Consider the following 27,795-nt stretch of genomic DNA (forward strand, 5'->3'; position numbering starts at 1 on the left):
ATTTTTTAAAGTGGAAATGAGCTATAAAGTGTACTGGGTGACCATGGCTACTCACCATCTCTCAGCTTAATCTGCCCCTCAGGATGAAAACGGCAGAGCGGAACCATGACCACCCCAAGGAAGAAGGGCACACTTAAAATGTAGGGGAAGTATTGTAAACCATAGTGTGAAATCAGATAAGTATCAGGACATAGTATGAACAAATATTTATATAAGCATGACTATCAAATATGTTTATTATTTACACAACCTGTAAACATATTTATAGTGCAATCTTATGTTTGTTTACTCAGAAGCAATTCCCAATGTATTAAATGGGGCTTACTTGAACATGGAAGCATGCAGAGAACTGTAACCTCAAGTGATAAGCAATTTCATTCACACAACCCAAAATTCAGAATCATGCCACTTTAAGCTGTTTAGCAACTGTTTATACTTGTTTTTATGGTTACTGGATTTTAAAGGGATTTATTTCTTATTGTGAGCTGCCTTGGTTTCCAGACTGCAGCCTCACAGGGTTGTTGGAAACATCCCCATATACACACACTGGAGATGTAAAAATACATACACCCCATATAATAGTTTATTGTCAAAACCAGTTGATCATTGCAGAATAGGGTTGCCAGGCTCAGGGCCTGAGAATGATTCTGTATCTTTAAGAGAAGAGAAAATTCAGCCAAGTGCAGGTTTCCTTGCAACATTGTAATAGGAAAAACCACAAGGTGAAATTCTCCCTTCCCCCTGCACAATTTTTAAAGATACAGAAGACCTCTTGGAGGCTGGGCCTGGCAACCCTATTGCAGAACATTAAAAATAAAATAAAATCAGTATTAGTTCCCTACATAATAAAAACAGCGATACCTAAGTAAGCCCTGCCTAATTGCTTTAAAAATAGGATTGGAGGGGGAGAGAAAAATATACAACACAAACACAATTCTTTGCTATGTTTACTCAAAAGTCCCATCAATTTACAGCACAATCCTAACCATGTCTACTCAAAAGGAAGTCCTATTGAATTCAGCGGGGTTTACTTCATATTGAGAAGTTTGCAAAACATTGCCCTCTTCAAAATTTAAACATGTCTGACTCCTACACACAAGAAAGAAAAAGACTGAAAGCTTATGTTTTCATTTTGTGAGATTTTAAGAAAAGCAGGGAAAACTTTCTGAGTTGCAAGGAAAAAGCAAGTTTTGTGACTCTATAATTTTTTGGCTCTATAGTTACTTCCTTGTCAATCACACCCTGATTTCATATTGGCTAAAATCCTGAAAGGGCAGGGATTAGAGCAACTAAGTCGGAGTGTGTGTGGCTGACTTTTCGGTGTATATCTCGGGAACCGGACCACCTAGAAAAGTATTTTTTTTTAATGAAAGCTGAAAGTCCGGAGAAACTGCAAGGCAGCATCCAGTAGATAAGTAAGAAATATCCCTTATAAAATGGTATTATAAATGCGCTAGAGCCCCCCCCCCAATTTACTCCATTCAACAAGTCTGACATTTGTTTGGTAAATGTATACCCCACACCACCACCAACTCTTCATCAACATTATTGTTGTATTTTTGCATTTATATTCCATTTTTCCCGCCAAGGAGCTTAAGGTGGTGTACATGGTTCTCCCCACTCTCCATTTTATCCTCACAACAACCCTGTGAGGTAGTTTAGGCTGAGAGATTATGGCTGGCCCAAGTGAACTTCATGGCTGAGTGAGGATTTGAACCCTGGTCTCCCAAGTCCCAGTCCAACACTCAAACCACTACACCATACTGGCTGTCAGCACTATAGTGTTCCCAGTATGACAATGATCTCAGCATTGCACTGAGGCATCTTTGGGAACATATTTGCATGTTTAATGATCCAGGTGAGAAAGTTGCTGTGCCCGACCAGTCCTGCCTGCAGTAATGGACCTGGAGGAGGGCTAACAAAGTGAGGCTCAATCCAGACAAGGCATGGTTAGCAGATGGTTCCTCCATCTGGATGTTAGGTATACTGTTTTATTTGTTTTATAATTGTTTATTTTATTGTTGTAAACTGCCCTGGGGCTTTACAGTAAAGGGCAGGTAACAAATTTAATAAAAGAAACAAACAGTGCAGGCTGGTCCGTTAGGGTGCATGGGGCACTGCTCTATCACCTCAGGCTATGAAGACGCTAGTCACCAGATCAAAGTGTTTCCATTAGCCACACCTGGAGGGAGAATGGGTTGATCTGCCAATCAGTTGCAAAATCTCTTTGAAGCTGTTTTTAAAAAAAACAAAACACCCAAGCTGCTTCCACCAGGTTTTACAGTAAAAAGTGGTGGGCTTTGACTAGCATCGTGTGCCCCCCATTTTCAGAAGATAGGGGGAGACACACTGGAACTGGTAGAACAGTGACTGTGCCACTACCGTCAGCCTGCCTGCAGCCAGCCGTCATCTGTCTGCCTTCTTACTTAGAACCAGTCCAGGGGGTGGCACTGCCTACCAGCACCCTTCTCCTCCTTAGCCTCAGTGTTGCACTTTTAGAACTCAGCGGTATGTAAGATGGGGACAAAACTAGAATGAGTTGCCTCTGCCTGTCATTGGCTCTGGTTCCACCTAGTGGGGTTCCCTGCTTTCCATCCTACCAGTCCAATGGGCACCATCCGCCACTGCAAATAAACAACCTTTTCTGTGGGGGGTTGCACTCCCCCTAAAGCAGGGGTGGACAACATGCTGTCCTGGACCCCACCTCCCAATATCCCCAAGTGTTGGCCATGCTGGCTGGAGTTGGAGTCCAGCAACCTCAGAAAGGCAGTATATATTGGCTACCCCTACTCTTAAGGTTTGAGTTTTGAAGCTAGGGGGTGCTCTTGGTCCATCATTGTCAAGGGACGTGTGTCCTCAGTAGCATGGTCTTTTACCTGCTTAAATTGATGTGGATGTGACCTGGCTCCAGTGACATGCTCTGGGAGCCTCCCTTTTGGATTACTGTAATGCATTACATGCAGGGCTGCCTTTGAAGATGGTCAGGAAACTTCACTTGATAGAAAACATAGTGCTGAGAGTGTTAACTGGCTCTAAGCAGTTGGGCTCCAACTCCCATCAGTCCTAGCTAGCGTGGCCCGTGGCCAGGGATGATGGACATTGTAGTCTAACAACATCTGGAGGGCAATGGGCTACCTCCAGGAACCCCTCTTCTTATACATAAGTATGGAAATTGAGAATATTATTATGGCTGAAATTGATTTTTAGTCCCATAGGTCTGGCTCCGCATGTACTTTCAGATAAATTTTGTTCTCCTTGGGAAAAAATGATCCATGATAAACTATTAAAACTAGGTTTTTCTCTGCCTTATATCTTCTGTCTGGGCTATGATTCTGCTCGTGTGATAATCAAACGACTTAGAGACATCGATTTCCAGCATCACTTACTCCTTGTAAGGAAACAAAGACATAATCCAAAGTTTTTCACCTTAATGTCATACCTCTCGACTCTGGAACTCCCCAACTATAGAAGGGCTTTTACCCTAATTAGATTAAACATACTCCCATCTGCTGTATTGTTTGGCAGATATAACAAAACTCCATATTCTGAGAGAATCTGCCCCTGTGCTGATGGAGAAATTGAATCGAATGAACATCTTCTTCTTCGTTGTATATTTTACCATGATATAAGATATGAATTAATTGCGCCTATTCTGTCGCCTTTTCCAGCTAAAACGGATTCTTTCTACCTAGATTATTTATTAGGTGATTATAAACCGGAGGTGACACTTGCTGTTGCCAAATTTAGTGCTGCTGCTATTAAACGTAGGAAAATAAAGGTACAATAATTTAGTTTTAATGTTTTTTTTTCTGTATACTGTTTTTACTTGAGTATATATTTTTCTGCTGTTAAATCAAAATGATCCCATTTATACTTGTTTATACTGTAATATTATTTTGTATTGAAGGGTCAATTTGATTGTAAATAAACTCAACTCAACTCAACTTATACATTGTTAATCTCTCATATGTTATCACCTGTGCCCTGAGATAATCAAAGAAGTCTTTTCTCTGAGTGCTCCTGAGAAATTCAGAGGGTGTTCTTGTGAGTGAGGCCTTTCTGGTACTGGCCTCTTGTATGTAAAACATTCTCTCTGGAGAGGCTTGCATGGCACCTACTTCAATGTCTTTTTGGTGCCTTTTGAAGACTTTTTTTGTGCTCTCAAGCCTTTTAAAACAGATTTTATAATATTTCTTAGGAGCCTCAGACTTCCTTTTTATTATGCATGCACTATGATTTGTGCAGTTGTGCTTATGATGGTATCAGGGTGATTGTACGCAGTCCCTCTTTCAATAATGTTTGTGCCTACAAATGTTTCAGGGTAGACAACGTTTTGAATCTGTTCCTGTCCTGTAACATCCTAGTGAAATCCTGAACCTTTTAATACCACAAATGTTCCAGTTTATTTTCTGTTCTGCTTTTGTTGTGCTCCAGACGGCAAGAATGCCATAACATTGGGGAAGCACTGCAAAACTAATAAAGTGGAATGTTATGTGGATCATCCAATATAAATCCACCATTATTCACTGTTATTGTGTCAATGATATGTTGCAGAATACACCTGCCAAAACAAACAAACCCACCAATCTGGAGGGGCCTTTAACATTTTTTAACATCACTGATATGATCTGATTTTACTCTTGGCAGAATAATGGGATTTTTTTGGTTTGTATTTTAGCTTTTGTAGCTGGACTGAGTTTTGTTAGTTCGGTTGCTGGGTTTTTAATTTGTGTCCATTTCCGGATTTTATGGCTGGATCTGATCTACTGCTGGGTTGGTTTTATTCACTTTTTAAATCGTTTCATTGTATGGTTTGATTTAATTCTGCCTATTTTACTGTGTATGTTGTCAGGACATTTATGAAGCAACTCATACGTTGAATGAATGAATAAATAAATATAATGTACCCCCACCCCTTTCAAATATGTCCACATCAGTGTATTGTGTGTTCAGCCTCCACCCTATTGTATAACATCCGTGCAACCAGGACTTTCTTCAAAATCTATTTTTCTGACAGCTGGTGTTCGCATGGCCTTCAGTGTTTTGCATAAAAGAACTCATTGTCAGCAAATTTACATTGTGGAACATGAGTCTCATTTTTACAGTGGATCATAAAACTGGTTGTTCCCGGGGAAAACCTGGACAGTCCTATATCTTTTTTTTTTTTACAATAATTTTTATTCAAATTTTCATAAAACAAACAAAACAAAATAAAAAAACATTCAAAGACAAAAAACAAAACAAAACAAAAATAATTAAACAGTAAAATAAAATGTTGACTTCCGATTTGTCGCAGATCAGTTATAGGTCTACAATATATAGCAATCCTGTCTCTTAAATTATATTATAAAATCACTTTCCTCCAGTAATCTTAATTAATCATCAAATCTCATAAACATTACTTTATTCTTTCCACAAAAAGTCAAAGAGAGGTTTCAATTCTTTGAGAAATATATCTATCAATTTTTCTCCAAATAAGCATGTCAATTAATCCATCTCATTCAAATCTGTTAGGTCCAATAATTTCAATAGCCATTCTTCCATTATCAATGTTAATTCCATCTTCCATCTTCAATAATCCTGTTAAGTCCAGTAATTTCAGTAGCCATTCTTCCATTATCAGTATCCCATAATAATCTTGTTGTCATAGCCATAGTCCAAATAAACATATCGATTAATCCATCTCATCAAATCTGTTAGGTCCAATAATTTCAATAGCCATTCTTCCATTATCAATATTAATTCCATCTTCCATCTTCAGTAGTCCTGTTAAGTCCAGTAATTTCAGTATCCATTCTTCCATTATCAGTATCCCATAATAATCTTGCTGTCGTAGCCATAGTCATATAATAAGAGTCTGATGGGAATTTCCTTTATCACAAATATTTCCTTGCCATCAATTCTGAATATGTTGCTGAAATATTGTTGTAAAGTCATATCTCTGTTCTTCTTTTTTACAAAATGCACTGGCTCATCTCTTGAGAGTTTTTCCATTGTCACATATCTGTAGTTAATTCCATAGATTTTTTCTATGTCAAGCTCCATCACATCATTCCAGTCCAGAAAATTATCCAAGACATTGATAACTTTATCTCTAATATCTTCATTAATTTCTTCAGAGACAACGTTGAATTCCAGACAGTAAACTTTGTTTCTAATATCCATAAACTCCAGATCTTTTTCCAATCCCACATTTGTTCCAATCTCCAGGGCTTGTATCTTCCCTTTAATTTTACTTTTCTCATCTCTGATCTCATCAATCTCCTCTCTCACAAGACCCCCTATTTCTTTAAGCTCCTGCGTCATTTTGCCCAATTCAATTTTCATCTCCTTTCTACCCTGTCTCAGGGTTTGTTTCGTTATCTCAATCTCATCCATTATTTTCTGAAACATAATTACTTCCAGAATCTCAGCCACTTTCTTGATTGCCATTCTTAAAACCACGAAAAAAAAAACCACTTCTTATTTCAGCAACAATTGGGTTAATATTCCAGGCTTGATGACATCACAGTATAGACAGAACAGCCTGCCTTATCTCTTATATGTTCAGGAATACAAAACAAATTTAGTTCCCAGCATCAAAACAGTTAGTGGCGTCGTGAACAAGCAGGTTCGTCAAAATGAAATAGACCAAAAAGAAAATAGTCCCAGACATATAATATTCCAAAGTTCATAAATCAAATTTATTTATTTTTTTTCCTCCTCGGAATAGAAATCCCTCTTCCGTTTGTATCTTTAGAATGCACTTCCAGGACAGCTTTTTGCAATAAAAACAAAGATAAGCTTTTTCAATTTCTTTCCTCCTTAATTTCGTGAATAAAAGAGAAGAGTTATAACTCACTCAGAAATTCTTTATAGCTGATTCATTGACAAATCTCTTTTTGCTGCAACAATTTAAACCAAGTGAAAAAAAAATAGAAAGAAGGATGCTTGCCTGTTGAAGTCCGTTTTTCTTTGAAGAAAAGATAAACGTGTCGCATTAATCAGTTAGAGCTTGTTTGGAAGTCCGTCCGGCATTGTTGGCTGAACCTTCTCTCATAAATTAATGAAATCCAGTCCTCCCAACAAAAACAGGCTTTTGTGGTTAATCTCTATGTTTCTCCCTGCCCGGGAGAAAATCTTTACCAGTCAAAAAGAACGTTCTGACTGATTTTAAAACTGAAAAAGCTTCTTCTGAGACGAGAGCTCGTCTCAAAAAGCAGGCACAAGCGAAGTCACTCTTCCCGGAAGTCCCTGGACAGTCCTATATCCGTGGTGAGATTATAAACTGTTTTCAAATGTCTTCACTGCAACAGACTTGCATCACCAAGAGCTTTAGACAATAAGTATACCCCCACCCTTTTCCTTCTCTGACCCAAACAAGGAAATTTTGTGAGAACATTGTGCAAGGGAGTGTTCTGGGGTGTGCATGTACCTGTTGTAGCCAGAGTATTATGTGCAACTTGAGTGGGGGGGGGGGAGATAAAATCTTTTGAAAGGCTAAACCAATCAGCTGAGAGATTTTGCAACTCTGCTGTATTTAAAGGGGAGTAGTTTGCTCAGTGAACAAAACTTCTTGAAAGAAAGTTGTGTTTTTGAAGGTATGTGCTTTTTTGACAAGGTAATGGGGAGAAATAAGGGTGGGCAGGCGTTTGTATCTTCTGGGTACATATCAATAGAAGCTTGTCAGATGTTAACATTTTAAAATACGTATTGTTAACTTTTATTCATAAATGATTTATTTGATTAATAGGCTATTTCTGTTGAACTAATACAATTAATTACCAATTAAACTCTTAGTAGAGGTGATGTTTTGAGAACACTGAATAAAGTATCTATGTCATTTTCTTTTGACTCTGCACAGTTTCAGATTGGGTTAGGTTTAGGGAGAACATTTAAATTCACTCCAAGAAATGAAGAGTTTAATAATAATAATAATAATAATAATAATAATAATAATAATAATAATAATAATAATAATAATAATAATAAATTTAATTTCTGTGTCACTTATCTGGCCAAAGGCCACTCTAGGCGACGTACAAAACAGTTAAAACACAATGAGATAAAATACAATAATACAATAAAAAACAGTATGAGAATAATACAGCAGCAACAATATTAAAACAGGGTAGGAGGCATTTCAGTCACAGTAATTAACCCTCCCCGGAGATCCCAAAGGCCTGTTGAAAGAGCCAGGTCTTTAAGGCTTTACGGAATACATTTAGGGAAGAGGCATGCTGGAGATCTTGTGGGAGGGAGTTCCAGAGAGTGGGGGCCGCCACTGAGAATGCCCTCTCGTACCCGCCAATCTAGCTGTTTTTGTCGGCGGGATTGAGAGAAGGCCTTGAGTGGCTGATCTTGTCGGGCGGCATAATTGGTGGCGTTGAAGGTGCTCCATAAGATAAACTGGGCCGAGACCATATAGGGATTTAAAGGTTAATACCAACACCTTGAATTGGGCCCGGAAAACAACTGGAAGCCAGTGTAGATCGAACAACACTGGTGTGATGTGATCCCGGCGGCGACTATTCGTAAGTAGTCGAGCCGCCACATTTTGTATAAGTTGTAATTTCTGGACCGTTTTCAAGGGTAACCCCACGTAGAGCGCATTACAGTAGTCCAAACGAGAGGTGACCAGGACGTGTACTACCAGGGGGAGCTGATGAGCAGGAAGGTAGGGTTGCAGCCTTCGTATGAGGTGTAGTTGATACCAGGCTGCCCGGCTCACCGCTGAAATCTGAGCCTCCATGGACAGCCTGGAGTCAAGTACAACTCCAAGGCTGCGGACCTGGTCCTTCAGGGGTAAACTCACCCCATTGAACTTCAGGTCAACATCTCCCAACCTTCTTTTGTCCCCCACAAGTAGCACCTCGGTCTTATCAGGGTTCAGCTTCAGCTTGAAAGTCAGTTTGACTTTATATATTTTTTAAAAAATTGTGGTAATTAAAAATAATACATAAGTTATGACATGAGTTTGAAAATAACCTTTTGAAAGTTCACTGATCCCCTTCTTGGAAGGGAGTTGACATGTAAGGGACAAACTACATGTTACATACAAAATGCCCTCCAACTTGCTTTCTCCCTTTCCTTCGTTGATTCCAGATGTATAATTATCCTAAGAAATACACATCTGGAGCTCCATTGGAGAGAAACGACAAGTAAGCACCTAGTGAGGAAAGAGTTTTGTCTTGCCAGCCTTTTCAGAATGGTTTTTCATGATAAACAAATTTTGGGTCTGTCTTTCGCACACACGCACAACAGCTATATCTCACTTGCTGGTATGGACAGAAAATAGCAAGAGGATGTACACACAGAAAAGCACTCTCAATAGAGTGTAAAGCCAATTTCAGTTCCATTTGCCAGTGTGGTGTAGTGGTTAAGGTGTTGGACTATGACCTGGAAGACCAGGGTTCAAATCCCCACATAGCCATGAAGCTCACTGGCTGACCTTGGGCCTCAGCCTCATGAAAACCCTGTTCATAGGGTTGCCATAAGTCGGAATCGACTTGAAGGCAGTACATTTACATTTTGTAGATTACAACAGAAGAGCAGTTGCTTGATAACAGTAGGATCTACTCGTCTGGAAGAAGTGGGCGCCAGAAATTCTTAGATGTTAATGAGTGTCATGATAATGAATGGCATAGCTTATTTTATAAAATTTACTGATTTTCTTTCTGAATAGGTTGTATTTATTTTCCCTTCCATTTTGGCGACACCACATATAGTTTCATTGCCAGGGGTTTGAATGTGCCCTCTTTACCAGCAACATCTATTTTTATCCCCCTTTTTTTCATTTTTTAAATATTGAGTCTGAGGAAGAGTTTTGTGAAATCTGAAAGCTAGATCACTGCTTTGTAATAGGCTCTAGCTGGCTAACCCAGCTAGTTGATCAAATATAGTGTGCCTCCTACCCCCTTCAAATATCTCCACATCAATGTGTCCTGTGTTTAGCCCCCACTCAAATGTATGACATCTATGCATACACTTAGAACTTTCTTCAAAATGTATTTTCCTGACAACTGAGAGGTGTTTGCATGGCCTTGGGTGTTTTGCACAAAATAACCATGCAATCATGGACTGTTGCAATTCCAGTGTGATTATCAACTGTTGCCAAATTTCCTCACAGCAACAGATTTGTATCACCAAGAGTTTTACACAATAGGTATACCCCCCTCCTTCTCTGTGACCACAAGGATTTTTTTTTTAAGATTATTGTGCAAGGGGGTGTTCGGGGGTGTGTGTTTCTGTTGTAGACAGAGTATTATGTGCACCTGCGGGGGTTAAAATCTTTTGAAAGGCTAAAACAATCAGCTGAGAGATTTTGCAACTTTGCTGTATTTAAAGGGAAGTAGTTTGCTCAGGGAATGAAACTTCTTGAAAGAAACTTGTGTTCTTGAAGGTGAGTATGTGCTTTTTTGACAAGGTAATGGGGGGAAATAAGAGTGGGCAGGCTTTTGTATCTTCTGGGTACATTGATTTCCTTCTTAGACTTGTCTAAGGAGCAAACTGCATGTTACTGAGAAAATGCTCTCCAACTTGCTTTCTCCCTCTCCTTCCTTGATCCCAGATGTATAATTCATAGGAAATATAAGTCTGGAGCTCCACTGGGAGAGAAATGACAAGTAAGCACCCAGTGAGGAAAGAATTACACATGCCCTTCTGCCCCACCAGCCTTCTTTTCAAAATGGTGTTTCATTATAAACAATCATTGGATCTGTCTTATACACACACACATACACAAAACAGGGTCATAAATGACACCCACCCAAAGGATTATAGCAGATGTGTGTGGAACTGCAAATGATCACACACCCAGCAGCTATGTCACACCCTCTGGTATGGACAGAACATAGCAGGAGGATATACACACAGAAAAGCACTATACTCTTGACAGTGTGTAAAGTCAATTTCAGTTCCATTTGTAGCTTACAACAGAAGAGCAACTACTTCATAGCAACAGGCTCTACCCATCAGGAAGAGGTAGGGGTCAGAAATTCTTAGATGTTAATAAGTATCATGATAAGGAATGACATAGTTTATTTTATAAAATTTACTGATTTTCTTTAGTGTTTTTTAAATGCTTTGGTCATCTTTCTCAATTGATTGTATTTATTTTACCCTTCATTTTGGCACCAACTCATATTGTACATATAGTCTCATTGCCAGGGGTTTGAACATGCCCTCTCTACCAGCAACATCTTTTTTATCCCCTTTTTACATTTTTTAAATATTGAGTCTGAGGAAGAGTTTTGTGACATCTGAAAGCTATATTGTAATAGGCTCTAGCTGGCTAACCCCAGACAACAGCCTGGCAACTGCATTATGGACCACAGGGAGTTTCTGAACTCTTTTCAAGGGCCCCACATTAAGCACGTTTCAGTAGTTCTTGATGTTACCTAGCATATGAATTATGCAGTTAGACATGTCTTCTTCCTTGCCACTTGAGCAGGGAGAGAGAGCCCTGGATTATGAAACGCTCTCAGACTGCAAACCAGTATCTTCAGGGTAAGTGCAACCTCATCTCACATAGGCTGCATACAATCCCTGGGTTAAATGACCCAAGAGCACATCTGTCTTATCTGGATTAAGTTTCAGTTTGTTCATCCGTATGCAGCAGTTCCTTACTGCCCCCAGACAGTTCAGGGATTTCTGCCACTTTCCTGTGATCAGGCTTGTAGGATTCTCCCTCCTGCAGTGTAGCATGTCAAAGAGGACCTCAGTCTTATTTCAAGCAACTCTGACATCATAAATGAAAGTAGTGGTGAGGTGACATGTAGTTGTAGATCTCTCCTAGTGACAATGACATTGGTGCAGGATTGCTCAAGCTCTGTATCCTGCAGCAAGAGAGCTATCCCTAAAGAAAACCCCAAATCATATTCTCTGCTGCTGCTCAGAGCCCTGTTCATCCTCAAAGAGTCTCCCACAAGCAATGGAAAATGACAGAGCTTGTACTTCAGCCTGCTGAGACCCTTGAGTAGTGGGCAGGCACAGGTAGTCCTAAACTAGCCAGCAAAGCAATACCATCCAGTGAGGAAAGGGGTGGGAGGAAGAGCAGGATTTCTGTCTGCAGTGGCACCACCAAGAATCCTGGACACCTTGTATTTCTTTTGTGGGTAGCTGCTGCAGTGGGGCTCCTTCCCATGTGGCCTCTATGATCTTGCATAATATGAAATGAATATCATGGCTCCATACATATGGACTGACATGGCAGAGTATGTAATAGCTGCATTTTTTCCTCTGCACGTAGGTTTGCACTAGGATAATGAAATACACCATATTCCTGCTCTTTGCTGTGCTGATGTTTGCAAAATATTCAAGTGCTCAAGAATGTCCTATCAAATGTGCTATTGAAAGTCTAATTAACCAGAAGATCCAGTCATCAGTTGATGTCACAGGTATTTGGATCTGGGGCTGTGGACCTTTTATGATGTTTGAAACTCTATGCCCCATTATCATTGTAAAATTCCCAATTTCTTCTAGGATTGTCTTGTGAAAACTCACAGTGCTTGCTTTAAAGGTCTGGGAAACCAAGGCTGTCTTGTCACCAATATTTTGCCCTGAATCAGTGTCCTCACGTATTGTAAACTAAAAAGAGCATGAACCATAAATGTCTCTCTTACCCAGTGACTGCTGGTGCCTAGACCTGGTACTGCTGCTATGGGAGTGTGGCCAAAGAGGTCATGGGGGGTGGCCAAATTTTGGTTTTCTCCTCATCCTCCTCTCTTGCAAACATACTGTGGATACTTAAGCATTCCAGTTTTACATGAGCACCTAACTAAACTGTAAAATGTCTTACTAGGGTTCAGAAGGGATTCCGGCTGCTGTCACAGCAGTATCATAGATAACTGTTATTTCCTAAAGATCTCCAGAGTTGCTTTTTAAAAAAATAAAACCAATCCTGTAAACTGTAAGTTCCTATCACTCGGAGAAAAAAATATGGCAGGTGGGGAAAAACAAGAAGCCGATTTGTTAGAAAAAGGAGTCTTTCACACAATATGATCAGTTCTGAATACTGCAGCAGGACGTTCCTCAATTATTCCACTGGTGTGGAGACTAAGACATTCACACAAAGTATATTTAAGTCTCTTGGTTTTTATAAAAGTAGAGATTTGCTTAACTTGAAGCAGGGATTTGCTTAACTCAAAATTCCTTCTCCTTTTGATCAACCATATTTACAGAGGTTCCACGTCACCACTCAAGTTGAAATTGGAGCTGGAAGTGTGCAACAACCCCACACATGCCCTGCTAATAGGATTACCAATGGCAGGATATCTATGTTATCAACTACTCTCCTGTTCTCTTCTCCCCCAACCCCCATCATGAAAGACAGTCCTGGGTTCCTGGGTTCAGAAAGAAAATAAACATCTCGTCTTCTTCAAAGCATTCCTAAGCTTTTTATTTTAATTAAAATAATTATAATAGGTTCTTGCTCTTATCCCTATGAGGATTAATTATCTTGCATAAACTCATGTCAAATTTGCAGATACTTTAAATAAATAAAAATAAATTAAAAAGGTCCAGTCCAGCCCAGTCCATTCTTGGGGCTGTTTGCCACAAAGAATCTCCTCTTCCTCCCACCCTGACAATAAAAGTGTCCAGCCCATGAAAAAAAACACCCAGATTCTCTCAACACACACACACACGCAGTTATGATGCCAGCCAAACAATGGGGGGGGAGGTAGTTTGCCACCAAGAATCTTTCCCCCCATAAAAAGAGCTAGTTTGGCCCATGAAGAAACCAGACCCCCTCACACACACACACCTTATGATGCCAGCCAAACATTTTTGGGCGGTTTGCCACCAAGAATCTTCTCTTTCATCACCCTGACAATAAAAAAGGCCTAGTTTGGCCCATGGAGAAACCAGACGCCCCCATACACACCTTATGATGCTAGCCAAACATTTTTGGGGCCATTTCCCACCAAGAAGACTCTCCTTTCCCTTCCCAGTGCCCTACAATAAATATGGCCCACCCCTGCCTATGAAGAAACCAAACCTGCTTTTAGAGTACTTTACCACCACTTCTCTCATTGATTTGTCTATATATCTGAGCATACCCAGAGCCAATGTGTGATTCTGACATAGTCTAAGACTAGCAAATGTAGTACTGCTCTTGCAGCAGTCTAGTCTCCTCCCTAATTTGCCTGTGTTAGAGACAGATAGACAGATGTCTTAACAACAGACGGAGCAGAAGCTTTCTAACAGGGCTGACAAGCAGGCAGACCAAGAGAAGGGATCTCTTTGCCACAGCCACACTTTTGGCTAAGCAGTGCAGAGAGCTGATTGGCCAGAGAACACATAAGATTGACACAGGTTGACATAAATATTTGCAAAACTTCTCTGAGTTCAAATAGAAGTATAAAATGTGTGTGGAACAAGAAAGAGTGTGTGGCTTTGAGATAGGGGGAGGGTGTAAAAATTGCTTGACATTCTCACTGGAGGGCTGTGCCTCAGTAGCCCAATGGACTGGCCTCCACTGTTCTTACCATACCAGAAAAACCTTTATATTATTGCTAGATCAAGTTTGCTACTGTTTGATGAAGTTAGTTTCAACTTGGGATCCTTTCTAAATTGAGAAGTTAATAACTGTGTAAGATCCTGAGATGTGTTTTCTTACTAAATAGTGTTGAAACTCTATTTCTGAGTTTCTTGTTCTTCTAGATAGCATTTAAGCAGAATTTATCTTAGGATAGTTGGCACTTTCCTCAGTGCACAAGTGATAGACCAATTTATAATTAACAGTTGATGCTATGATTTAAGTGAGTTTAAAATGCAAAACTGAACACCCTCAGGTGTTTTTTTTTAATTCAGGGTTAGCAAACTGTTCTTTGTTTGAGTCTTTTTGCTCGAACCTAGGCCACATCCATACCATGCGTTTAAAACATTTTACCACTTTAAACAGTTGTGGCTTCCTCTCAAGAATCCTGGGAACTGTAGTTTATAAAGGGCGCTGAGAGTTGTTAGGAAACCTGTTTTCCTCAGAGTTACAGTTCCCAGAATTCCCTGGGGATAGATTGTTAAACCACTCTGGGAACTGTAGCACTGTGAGGGGAATAGGGGTTTATTAACAACTGTCAGTACCCTAACAAGCTGCATTTCTCAGGATTCTTTGGAAGAAGCCGTGACTGATAAAGTTTCATAATGCTTTAAATGTATAGTGCAGATATGGCCCTAGTAATGTAGAAGCAGTTATAAAAACATGGAATGGTGGTGTGGGGAGAAATGTTAATTGTGTGCTTTGCAGTGGAGGTCCGGGTAGTGGTAACATAAGACCATCAAGTCCAGGGACTAAAATTTCCTAGCTGCATGACTGGGGAGTAAAACCTGGTAAACTCAATTGGGACTACTTCTGATAGAATTGCACAGTTATAATTTCATGTTATGACACATGGTCTCATAATGATACTGAAAATAAATGTGCCTCTTTGGCTGCAGTCTTATGCACACTTGCTTCAAAGAAAGCCCATCGAACTCAGAGGGGTTTCTAAATACAAGCAGCATGTCCCACATTCAGTTAACCCTGTGTATGCTGTTTGCTATTAATATGCTGTTACTCACTTAATTGAGTCATTCTCTGTAGAGTTGTGATGGAGACACAGATTTTCCATGCATGTACATTTAATGGGATAGTCATCTCCCCCCCGCCACCTGCAGACAGAGGCTGTGCACTCAGCAACTGTCAGACATGTGGATAATGTAATAGCTGCAATGTTTCTCAGACTGGAGATGCAGAGATGGGGTAACAGCACCAATCTCTGCCTGCCTAGCAGGTACAGTATTAAAAGTACAGAGCTTCTGTCGGGGGAGGATAAAGTGACGATGCTAATGTTTAGCATTGTTTTCTTGTGGCTCAGATGGAGAAATCTGCTTCCTAGAATGGCCAGGTTCACCAGACAGCCACTCATTTCTGCTCCCAGTCTTCTTGCACATGGACACAAAAAAGGTTATTGGTTACTATTTATTTTGTTAACAAGGGACAGCAGGAACAGAGAGTTCTAACAAAGAGAAATGTAGGAGATGCTAGCTATAGCTGTTCTCTGGCCCAGAGGACTACTTAAGAGATGTGAACATTAACCATTTCACAGGTATTTGTGTGCAAGATTTTACATCTTCATGTGCTCCTGATATATAGCATGTACAAAACACCTATGGAATCCAGAAAGATTCATGTGACAAATGTCAGAGGGGATCAGACTCAGCTGAGATTAGTACAATTTTGTAGCTGTGGAGTCAGGCACTGCAGCTCTTCTCTGCCTGCCATACAAGTTCCCACCTTTTTTCCCTGCCTTCCTCTGCAAGACGCACATGGGACCCCAGGAGGACAGGTGGAATATGACATCTATTTGCTTCAGTGTAGCCTCTGTCATGGTTGAACTGGCCTGACCTGCTGTCAAAGATAATCCTACAGGAGCCTGGCCTAGGGAGGCATGACTCAGAGAAGCTTGAGTGGGATTTCTGTTTTGTGGGTGAATGTGCAAAGTATATCCCTTGAGAATGAGAGTGAATTCCTTATTGCTTCTAGCTGTCTAAATAGCAGCAAGAACAAAGGGCCCTTTTCTGTTTGAGCAAGGGTGGCATTGGGTGTAACACTAACCCTCTTGTCCCTTCTTGCAGTGTCTTCATTCCTGGCAAAGACCGAGCTGATTTGCACAACTGCATCAGCACGTGGTGCTGATGCCCACTGCCCTTCAGGTGAGATGCTTTGCTATGCTGAGAGAGGGGCAGTGACTGGGAGCAAATTAGAAGCATTGGCAATGAGGCCAAGAGGGCAAAGAGAGGATTTGCTCTGTGGGTAGAGAGGCTGAACACATTTCCATGGATCGCTGCTCGTTTTGTGTAGATATGGGTATTAAATATAAGCCAATACCTAGAGGAAGCTGGTTGGGCTTTTGAGCGTAGTCTTTATCAGAGCACAATTGCAATGGTGCCTCATCATGTGGATATCCCCCACACCATGTTAAGCCACCTGTTGCCCTAACTTCTCTTTTCCACTCTCAGGTCACAAGGCCACTGGATGCGCCTGTGGAATGGCTTGTGGCTCCTGGGATATCCGTGGAGAAACTTCTTGCCACTGCCAGTGTGCCAAGATAGACTGGACCTCTGCTCGGTGCTGCAGAGTGGGTATTGTCGGCTGATGGTACCTTAGCTGCCTGTTGGCTCCAGCTTCAAGGCTCAATAAACATGCATCTATAATCTTCTGAACAGTCTAGTGCTTGAGTCTTTTCTTTGCTCCAGCTCAATAAACGAAGCTCAATAAACATGCATGTATAATTTTCTGAACAGTCTCTAGTGCTTTTCTTTGTACCTCTCTGGAGTAGCAGCTGTCTAAAGATAAGAAACTAGGAACACAGGCAGCTGTGAATTATAAGAACAGTCCATCAGCGTCAGTATTGTCTACATTGATCGGCAGCAGCTTTTTCCAGGGTTTCAGGCAGGGAGTCTTATCCAGTCCTGCCTCAAGATGTTGGAGATTGTGTAAGGAAGGATGCTTGACCTTTTCTTTTCTTTGGTTCATTTCAGTGGACCTAGGCATACTGTCTTGCTTGTGTTGCAATATGGGAAATAGCCCTTCATCACCTCTGACTTGTTTGTATCTCAGGAAGACCAGAACATGCTTCCAGACCCCAGAGGTGGACGTACTGATAAGTTATGAGGCAATAAGGAAAAATTCCTTAAATAAATAAAAATAAAAATAATAAATTAATAAATTCAAAAAATTGATACTGCCAGAGGATATTCCTTCCAACTAAACAATGATGCCAGCCACACCTTAATTTATGACACCTTAGGATTTAATAAGTTAAAAGTTGTTTTCCCCAAAATACAGGAATTCAGTTCATACATCTCCCTAGACATAGTAAGTTATCTCAAAATCCATTTTGTAGAAACAGAGCCCGAAATTACATTTCAAAGGAACCCTTTCATGTCCCCTCCATCATGATGACACAGTTCCCCTCCCAGTTTACTCACAAGTCTATGAGACCCAAAATCACATTTTAAACTGGAGGTTTTGCCCAGATTAGATCAGCACTTGTAGCTCCAAAGTTCCTTCTGATACTCCACATTGCTGTTAAAGATCGGTAACATGCTTCACTGGACATCAGACCAAGGAATGGATTAGGTTTCTGGGCCTGACAGCAGGCAATATTTGAAGGGGACAGCTTAGCTCTTGCCAGAAATAGAAATCAGAGCTGTATACAGCCCTCCCTATCCATCCAGTGGCCCTGATCTGTGGGCCCCATGGAGGGCCAATCTGCACTGTCCCAAAGAGAGGGCCACCTGCCCCACCCCCCATTCATCCCCAAAGCTATTCAGGGGGCGAGGCTAAGGGCATTTTTAAAACTTAAAAATATGGTCAGGAGGGGGATGAGGGAAGGAGGAGATGTTGTGTCTACTTCTCCCCAGCTGAGAGCAGGTGGGTACAACTATCACCACGCTGGAAGGAATCACTTTGCTTACCAGCTGGTAAGCAGAAAGATTCCACCCTGCAAGTTGCTGGTTGCTGCTCCTTCGTGAACAGCTTCTCTTAAGGTTGCCAGGTCAGAAGCATCCCAAAACCTGAGATTTCAGGGGCAGACCCTAGTGATGCTAGGGGGGTGGGGCCGAATGGTGTCAGAGGGGCAGACCTTAGTGAAGTCACTGGGCGGGCCCTAGTGAATAAGGTTGCCATATTGCCCGGTTAGCTGGGTTTTACCTGGATTCTTTGCATGCCACCCAGCGCCCGTTTAGCCCATTAGGTGGCCCGGATTCTCAGCTTTAATTTTTTTAAAAAGTAAGTTTCTAGGTTGCCCGGTTCTCGAGATTTACACAAAAACGTCAGCCGCCCCCCCGACTGTTAATCTTTTTTTAAAACAAATCTGTCCTTTACAGCACTTCGTAGCTCAGTCTAACTCCGCCCGTTTAGGATTGCAGCCAATCAGTGTGAAGCCAATTTGGTTCACCTGGGCAGTATCTAGAAAACCTCATCGCAATGCCAGAAAATGGTGGTTTCCCCTCCCCCTGTTTATCTGAAAATCTCATAAATTGGGTAAGTATATACATTTCAGTTTTTCCCCCCTCTTGTGTGCAGGAGTCAGATCCTTGGCAGTGTTTTCAAAACCTTCCCAATACTTGCTTTTGTGGGGGTAAAAGCAGCTAATCCCATATGCCCAGAGTAAATCCCATTGAATTCAATGGGACTTACTTTTGAGTAGACATGGTTATGAATGTGCTGTAAATTAATGGCACTTTTGAGTGAATGTAAAAAAGAATTGTGTTTATGTTCTAACTATTTCTGTCCCCCCTCCAGTCCTATTTTAAAGCAAGTAGGCAGGTATTACAGTTTTTGTTCTGTAGGAAATTAATACTGATTTTTAAAAAACTAATACTGATTTTTCTGCAATGACCAACTGGTTTGACAATAAACTATTATATGGGCTGTATGTATTTATACATCTGCAGTCTGTGTGTATGCAGTCTTTCCAACAACCCTGTGAGGAAATAAATCCCTTTAAAATCCAATAACCATAAAGCAAGAATAAACAGTTGGAAAACAGCCTAAAGAGGCATGATTCTGAAGTTTGGGTTGGGTGAATAAAGTTAATTTATTTATTATTTGATTTATATCCTGCCCTTCCTCCCAGCAGGAGCCCAGGGCGGCAAACAAAAGCACTAAAAGCACTTTAAAACATCATAAAAACAGACTTTAAAATATATTAAAACATCTTTGAAAATATTTTTAAAAGCTTTAAAAAACATCTTTTTTTAAAAAAAGAAAAGGCTTGAAAACATATTAAAAAGCAATTCCAACACAGACTCAGACTGGGATAAGGTCTCAACTTAAAGAACAAGTTCCTTATCACTTGAGGCTGTAGTTCTCTGCACACTTCCCAGCTTGAGTAAGCCCCATTGAATACATTGGGACTTGCTTATGAGTAAACAAACATCAGATTGCACTATAAATATATTTACAGATTGTGTAATTCATAAACATATTTGATAGTCATGTTTATATAAATATTTCTTCATACTGTGTCCCAATAAGTATTTGATTTCACACTATGGTTGTAGATGATTTTTTCCTCTACATTTTAAGTGTGTCCTTCTCCCTGGGGGTGGTCATGGTTCTCCGTTGTTTTCATCCTGAGGGGAGGATAGGCTGAGAGAAGGTGAGTAGCACATTTAAGGTCTCTTCACCTCCCCTCCCCTTTTTTTATTTTATATTTCTCCAATATCTTCCCCTGGCTGTTTTTATATATTTTAAATATTTTTAGATTAAATAAATAGGAAATCATAATTGTGAACCTTCCTAAAAGCAATTTACCTATCCTTATGTTTTGGCAAAGTGATGGTGTGAAGGCATGCTGGTAGAACAAGAGACCATGTGTAAGGAACCCCAGGGGGATGGTTCTTTGACAATAAGGTGTTTGAGAACTTTGTCACACATTACTTTTTGAGACCTGTAGATTCATGTTGGAAAGAACATGTGCACGTATTGAATGGTGGCTTGGGTGCTGTTTTTTCAGTCTACGCTGCATGCGTAGGGAAGGTGATACATCATCTGGCAGCTAGCTTCATAATGAAAAACATTTGGATCACCATTCACTCGTTTACTTTTCTCACTATTGAGACCACTTCATACATTACTTTTTCATACACAGAAATTTAATCTTTGTATAGGAAAAAGTATTTTGTAAAATATGAAGGACAGTGGCTGCCCACTCAGTATAACCGCTGTACAAGATCTACTCAGCCACTGTAATTACCTTTTTGTTTTGAGTGCCCTGTTGTCTGGGTCTTTGTTCAGGTGTGTATCCAACTTTGATGTACTTATGGGAGGGGTGTGCAAGTAGTGCCCCCCCAAAGTGTGGAGGCTTGGACGAACATTGTGTTATGGAAAACCAAAGTCTGTGTGAAAGTACATATTTGGGAATGCCATCAGTGTAATCCTAAGCACACTTAATAAATAATGTCATATCAAACTTGCACGTCACAAAATATTTTACGGTCATGTCTATAAGCACCAGGAGAGTAGTTGCGATTGGTGGGGACGTGAGATAGGGCCTTCTTAGTGGCTGCCCCCAGGTTCTGGAACTCTCTTCCTAAGGAAGCACAAATGGCCCCTTCCTTGCTATCCTTCCGTTGGCAGGCAAAGACTTTTTTATTCCGACAGGCTTTTGGACTAGAAGATGTTTAAGATAGGGCCTCATAAGGTCTGTTGTATAGTTCCATGGTCCTATTCTTAATGTTTTAAATTGTCTTAGTATCTTAAGTGTATGTTTCATGGTTTTAATGTTACAAATAGTTTAATTCTATTTTAATTGTAAATTTTTGTATGTTTTTTTATCTATGTGTAGTTTTTATTTGTAAGCCGCCCTGAGTTCCAGTTTTGGAAAAAGGGCGGGGTAAAAATAAAGACTCATTCATTCATTCATTCTTAGTCCCTCTGCTTTTTTGGGAGCAGGGTCCCTATGTCTCCAAGAATCCTACAATCAGCATGAAAAGGGAGTGTGTTAGTCACTGAGAAGAGTCTTCTAATAGGCTTCCTTGCCTTTCCTGCTGATTGGAGCCAATCAGAGTGAAAGCAGGTGAGTCAGCCACTGAGAAGACTCTTCTCAGTTGCTAACGCTCTCCACTTACATGCTGATTGGCTCCTAGAGATGTTTGTTGTTGTGAGAGAATGCATTAACAAAGATCTCATTCTTAATCCAGGAGCAAAAAAGGGTTTACGTGGCTGCAACTATCATGAAGGGACTCTGCACTTCTGAATTTTCTACTAAACAACTGATAAATACCTATGTAACTTTGTGTCTGGAGACTTATTATTAAGAATCACTTTCCATAATTGTAAGGAGGTATGTCCACATGCAAGCATCCCAGGCACCTAAATGAGGGGTGACAGCAGCATAGGGACATAAGCAGATGTCTTATACCAGGGGTTCCCAAACTTTTCTTCTACATAGACCACTTGAAAATTGCTGAGGGTCTGAAAGTATCTGAAAATTTACTATGGGCATATGCAAGGTAATTAACTCCCATTAGTGATAAGAGCAAGAATTTATAATTATTATTTTAATTAAAACAAGAGGCTTATCAGTACTTTGAAGAGGTTGTTGTTGTTATGTGCCTTCAAGTTGACTATGACTCATAGGGCGACCCTATGAATCAGCGACCTCCAACAGCATCTGTCATGAATCACCCTGTTCAGATCTTGTAAGTTCAGGTCTGTGGCTTCCTTTATGGAATCAATCCATCTCTTGCTTGGCCTTCCTCTTTTTCTACTCCCTTCTGTTTTTCCCAGCATTATTGTCTTTTGTAGTGAATCATTTCTTCTCATGATGTGTCCAAAGTATGATAACCTCAGTTTCATCATTTTAGCTTCTAGTAACAGTTCTGGTTTAATTTGTTCTAACACCCAATTATTGGTCTTTTTTTGCAGTCCATGGTATGCACAAAGCTCTTCTCCAACACCACATTTCAAATGAGTGGATTTTTCTCTTATCTGCTTTTTTCACTGTCCAACTTTCACATCCAGGACTGGGTCTTTCATGATGCCCGGTGGGGGGGGGGAGGGGAGCTCAGGAGAGTAGTCGATAAGACAGACATCCTGACATTGGTAATCTAATTAGCAAGTATGTGTGGGGTTGTTGCACACTTCCAGGCTCAGATTCATTTTGAGTAGGGAGGTGGAACCTGTGTAGATGTGGTTGATCAAAGGGAGAAGAAATTTTGAGTTAAGCAAAGCTGTGCTTTTATAAAACATACAGATACTTTGCATGTCTGATATGTACTGGAAACTAGACTCTAGGCATTTAAGGCTGAAAATGTAAATTTTTTAAAAAAAGATTTCTCACATCTTTCCCCAGTTTTTGGTGGTAATTCCTAGGCACAAAAACAAAACAACTGGACAATTCAAATATTAATATGCAAATAATTTGCATAATGTGCAAATAATATGCAAATATTTGCATAATATGCAGATTAGCCTGCCCGGATTTGTGGAACTGGAATATGGCAACCCTACTAGTGAAGTCATTAAGCATGATACATTAAGCATCAATCACAGTTGCTTGGCGCATACAATTTAAAACAAAAATTCTCTGATTGGAAATTAAGGTAGAAATCTTAGCTAAAAAATGGAGCCTGGGTAGGGAGCATTTAATCTAGCCTACTTGCTTTTGGCAAGAAGAGTTTAAGTGCCTTCAGGCCAGGCCGGTCACCAGAAGGCCATTGTAGGAAGAAGGGAGCCTAGTGTTGTGGATATGTTAGATAGGACGACTCAGGAGTAAAGATGGATGCCCTGAAGGCTGCAATTCTAAACACACTTACTAAGCCCCATAGAATTCAACAGGACTTACTTCTGAGTAGATATAGTTTGGATTGTGCTGTTGGTAAACCTTGACTAGGGATCCTCTGCAAAGACATCCATATCCAAGCAGGGTTGCCAACCCCCTGCCTGGAATGCCCTGCCCTTATCTTTTAATGTGGCTGCTCCAAACTTCTTTCCAGAAGTCCACTTCAGAAAGATGTCTGAGAAATGAGTAGGAGTAAGAAGATTCTCTACCGTTTCTGTCTACCCTGTGGGCTGCTATAAACTCACTCTGACAGTCAACCCAATTCCAGTGAGTAATAATTGACAGAGAGAAAACACACATGGTTTGGTCTACCTTCACAGGCAGCAGCTTGGAAACAACAATTGCAGTCACACTTCCAAATATGTGAATTCTCTTTTACCACTATTGGGCAAGAAACAAACTGCCATGCAACCAACAAGGTGCATCATCAATGGGTTTTAGGGGGTTGAGCTGAGCGCATGCAACCACTGCTGTTGCTTCTATGCATGTAAGGGAGTGAGGTTAATGGTAAATGAAACGCAAACAGAAAAACAAAAACAAAAGACAGTGATGCTTTCCTAAATGCAATACCATACCAACCATAACAAGATTCCTATGAGTAAGGCAGACAACTCAGCATCCCATAACAGGATTCATAACTGAAAACCAAAAGCTAAAGAAATCCTGGCATCCAGTCAGCGAAGGTCACAGAAATCCCCATGAAGCACAACCTAACCAGGGGGTTGCAGTTAGTACATAATGCTGCTGCACAACTGCTGACTTGAGCGAGACCCTGTCAGCACATAACACCTCTGCTCTGAAATCTGTACTGGTTGCTGATTTGCTACCAGGCCAAGTTCAAGGTGTACTTTCCATATTACAGGTGCCGCATAGTACTTGTTCTGCTCTTTTAAGAAATGGATCCTTTTGTGTGGCAGCACCTACGGTTTGGCACTCCCTGCCTATTGACACTAGGCAGGTGCCTTCACAGTACTCTTTTTGGCATTTGCCAAAAGCATTTTTTCTTTAGGCAAGCCTGCCTAGGCATATAGAAGCTATTATTCTTTTTACCTGTTTTTAACTCATTTTGGTTTTATTATTTTCAATGTTTTTAAATACCTGTTTTTAACTGTGTTTGCTAATAATTTTATTCTTTTAATTCCTTCCGTAAACTGCTTTGAGGTTTTTTACAATAAAGTGGTATATAAATGTTGTAAGTAAAATACATCAATAAATTTCAGAGTCACTGTGGCCCTTGGGTCTTTTTCCTCTTTTAGGAACAAAGGAATCTTCCTTATACCGACTCAAGTCATCTTGTACTATCTAGCTCAGTACTGATTTTATGGACTAGCATTGACTCTCCAGGCTTCCAGACATCAGTCTTTTTCTGTGATTGGTGAAAGCATGTGCCCTACCAATGAGCTACCGCCCTTCCCCTGTTTAAAAAAGTATATTTTGAAATGGTGCTTTTCAATACACTAATGAATGCACAGCATACTAGGGCAGATCCACACCATTCATTTAAAGCACATTCAACACCCATTTGAAGCACATGAATCCCACCACAGAATCATGGGAACTGCACTTCGTTAAGGGTGGTGAGAATTTTAACTGTGAGGGGAAACTACACTTCCCAGGATTCTTTAAGGGAAGCCATGAGCTTTAAATGTGACATTTAAATGCTTTAAATGTATTGCGTGGATCTACTTAATAAATATTAAAAAGGTAAAGGTGTCCCCGCACTTGTAGTGCGAGTCGTTTCCAACTCTTAGGGTGACGTCTTCTGACATTTACTAGGCAGACCGTATATATGGGGTGGGATTGCCAGTTCCGTCCCCGGACTTTCTTTACCCCCCCAGCATATGCCGGGTACTCATTTTACCGACCACGGATGGATGGAAGGCTGAGTGGACCTCGACCCCTTTTACCGGAGATTCGACTTCCTCCTTTCGTTGGAATCGAACTCCGGCCATGAGCAGAGCTTCGGCTGCGTTACCGCCGCTTACCACTCTGCGCCACGGAGGATCTTAACTAATAAATATTATCTGCATGTAAATTGTTTTAATTAAATTTTCAAAATGGATATGAGCTATAAAGTGTACTCGGTGACCATGGGCTACTCACCACCTCTCAGCTTAATCTACCCCTCAGGATGAAAACAATGGAGAACCATGAACACCCCAAGGAAGAAGGGCACAAATGTAGGGGAAGTATTGTATAACCATAGTGTGAAATCAGATATTTATTGGGACACAGTATAAATAAATATTTATATAAGCATGACTATAAAATATGTTATTATTTACACAACCTGTAAAGATATTTATAATGCAATCCTATGTTTTTTTACTCAGAAGCAAGTCCCAATGTATTCAGTGGGGCTTACTCAAACAGGGAAATGTCCAGGGAATTGAAGCCTCAAGTGATAAGGAACTGGTACTTTTAACAAGCCTGTTAAGTTGAGACCTTATCCCAGTCTGTGTCTGTATTGGAATTGCTTTTTAATATGTTTTTAAACCTTTTCATTTTTAAAAAAGATGTTTTTCAAGCTTTTAAAAAGTGTTTTTAAAGATCTTTTGTTTTAATATATTTTAAAATCTGTTTTTATTATTTTTAAAGTGTTTTTAGTGCTTTTGTTTGCTGCCCTGGGCTCCTACAAGGAGGAAGGGTGGGATATAAAAATAATAATAAATAAATAAACTTCATTCACCTAACCCAAAATTCAGAATCATGCCACTTTAAGCTGTTTTGCTTCTGTTTATATTTTTATGGTTATTGGATTTTAAAGGGATTTATTTGTTATTGTGAGCTGCCTAGGTTTCCAATCACCAACCATACCCCTCCCTCCCTCTCCCTCTCCCCCCCTCTCTCTCACACACACTCTACTCAAAAGTAAGTCCTATTGAATTCAATGGGGTTTACTCCAGGCATGTGGGATTAGCCTTGCTTTACTCCCAGAAAAGCAAGTACTTTCATATTGCGAAGATTTTAAAGCATTGATCTCTTCAACAGCCCAGGGTCTGACTCTTGCACACAAGAGAAAGCCATATACTTACTTACTTACTCAAATGGAAAATCTCATAACCACCATTTTCTGACATTGCAATGAAGTCTAGGCACTGCCTGGGTCAACAAATCACAACCCTGGCTTCACTTATTGGCTACAATCCTGAAAGGGCTGGGTTAGAGTTAGCAGCTGCTGTAACATATATATTAAACAGATTTAACAGTTGCAGGGGGCTGCTGCTGCTGCTGTTTTGGTGTATATATCGGGAACCAGACCACCTAGAAACTTTTTTTTTAATTGAAGCTGAAAGTCCAGAGATTAAGGTGAGTCACCTGGAGACCCGGAGGGGACCCCCAAAAGCTGGAGTATCTGGCCAAAAACCAGACACCTGGTAACCCTAGCTTCTCTGCATGCAGGGAAGCCACCTGCAAACACACAGCAACCGGCATCACACAGAATGAATCCTCCCACTTATCAGCTAATAAGCAAGAAGATTCCATACTGCATGGTGCTCTTTGCAAATCCGCTTGTGAAGCAGATCTGTATACTACACGGGGCTTGGGGAGGCGTGGTGGGAAGTAGGAGACTTCGGACAGGAAAGGCTCCTACCTTATCCCATGAAAAGGTGCTTGCTTTTTCCAGTTTCTTTTTCTCCCTAAGTACGCCTGCCTCTCCTTTGTGCCTGATGCCCCACTCCCTGATAGCTGTAGATTACTCTGAGCTGTCCAACCTGACCTGTAGAGATCTGGGGCTTTCTCAACCCGACTCAGCTGAGACCCAAATGCTTCAAAATAGGCCCAATTTGGGCCTTGGCCAGATCCATTGCACAGCCCTAATAAAAATCTTAATCCAGATTTTGAGTCCTCACTGTCTTCAGGATCAGGTATATTCACTGCCTGTCTTTTTAGTGTGAACTTTTTTAGTTAACAAGCAAAGTCAAGGAAGCTCTTAGAGGCAAAAAGTCTTCCTTCAGAAAATGGAAGTCTTGTCCGAATGAAGAAAATAAAAAAGAACACAAACTCTGGCAAAAGAAATGCAAGAAGACAATAAGGGATGCTAAAAAAGAATTTGAGGAGCACATTGCTAAGAACATAAAAACCAACAACAAAAAATTCTATAAATACATTCAAAGCAGGAGACCATCTAGGGAGACAATTGGACCCTTGGATGATAAGGGAGTCAAAGGTGTACTAAAGAACGATAAGGAGATTGCAGAGAAGCTAAATGAATTCTTTGCATCTGTCTTCACAGTGGAAGATATAGGGCAGATCCCTGAACCTGAACTAACATTTGCAGGAAGGGATTCTGAGGAACTGAGACAAATAGTGGTAACGAGAGAGGAAGTTCTAAGCTTAATGGATAAAATAAAATCTGACAAATCACCGGGCCCGGATGGCATCCACCCGAGAGTTCTCAAAGAACTCAAAGGTGAAATTGCTGATCTGCTAACTAAAATATGTAATTTGTCCCTTGGGTCCTCCTCCATGCCTGAGG

The 27,795-nt window shown here is 40.5% G+C and overlaps 1 protein-coding gene across 3 annotated transcripts; it reads left to right on the plus strand.

Moving 5' to 3' along the window:
• Positions 1 to 1,355: 1,355 nt before the first annotated feature.
• On the plus strand, positions 1,356 to 17,262 carry LOC133382185 (resistin-like). Of its 3 annotated transcripts, none has more exons than XM_061621859.1 (4): positions 1,356 to 1,415; positions 12,230 to 12,377; positions 16,597 to 16,674; positions 16,981 to 17,262. In XM_061621859.1, exons 2-4 carry the CDS (start codon positions 12,245 to 12,247, stop codon positions 17,115 to 17,117), a joined length of 348 nt encoding a protein of 115 aa, XP_061477843.1. In that variant the 5' UTR covers positions 1,356 to 1,415; positions 12,230 to 12,244; the 3' UTR covers positions 17,118 to 17,262. The 3 variants fall into 3 exon arrangements, with proteins under 3 accessions (XP_061477843.1, XP_061477842.1, XP_061477841.1); XM_061621858.1 differs by lacking the exon at positions 1,356 to 1,415 and adding an exon at positions 10,299 to 10,381; XM_061621857.1 differs by lacking the exon at positions 1,356 to 1,415 and adding an exon at positions 10,798 to 10,962.
• The last annotated feature ends 10,533 nt before the right edge of the window (positions 17,263 to 27,795 follow it).

Source organism: Rhineura floridana, chromosome 3 (assembly GCF_030035675.1).
Source record: "Rhineura floridana isolate rRhiFlo1 chromosome 3, rRhiFlo1.hap2, whole genome shotgun sequence".
NCBI lineage: Eukaryota > Metazoa > Chordata > Lepidosauria > Squamata > Rhineuridae > Rhineura > Rhineura floridana.

Coding starts and splice junctions, on each gene's coding strand:
- LOC133382185 (XM_061621857.1), top strand. CDS start 10,804: ATGTCACACCCTCTGGTATGGACAGAACATAGCAGGAGGATATACACA. Junction 10,963..12,229: donor GCTCTACCCATCAGGAAGAG/GTAGGGGTCAGA, acceptor CTCTGCACGTAG/GTTTGCACTAGGATAATGAA. Junction 12,378..16,596: donor GTCATCAGTTGATGTCACAG/GTATTTGGATCT, acceptor CCCTTCTTGCAG/TGTCTTCATTCCTGGCAAAG.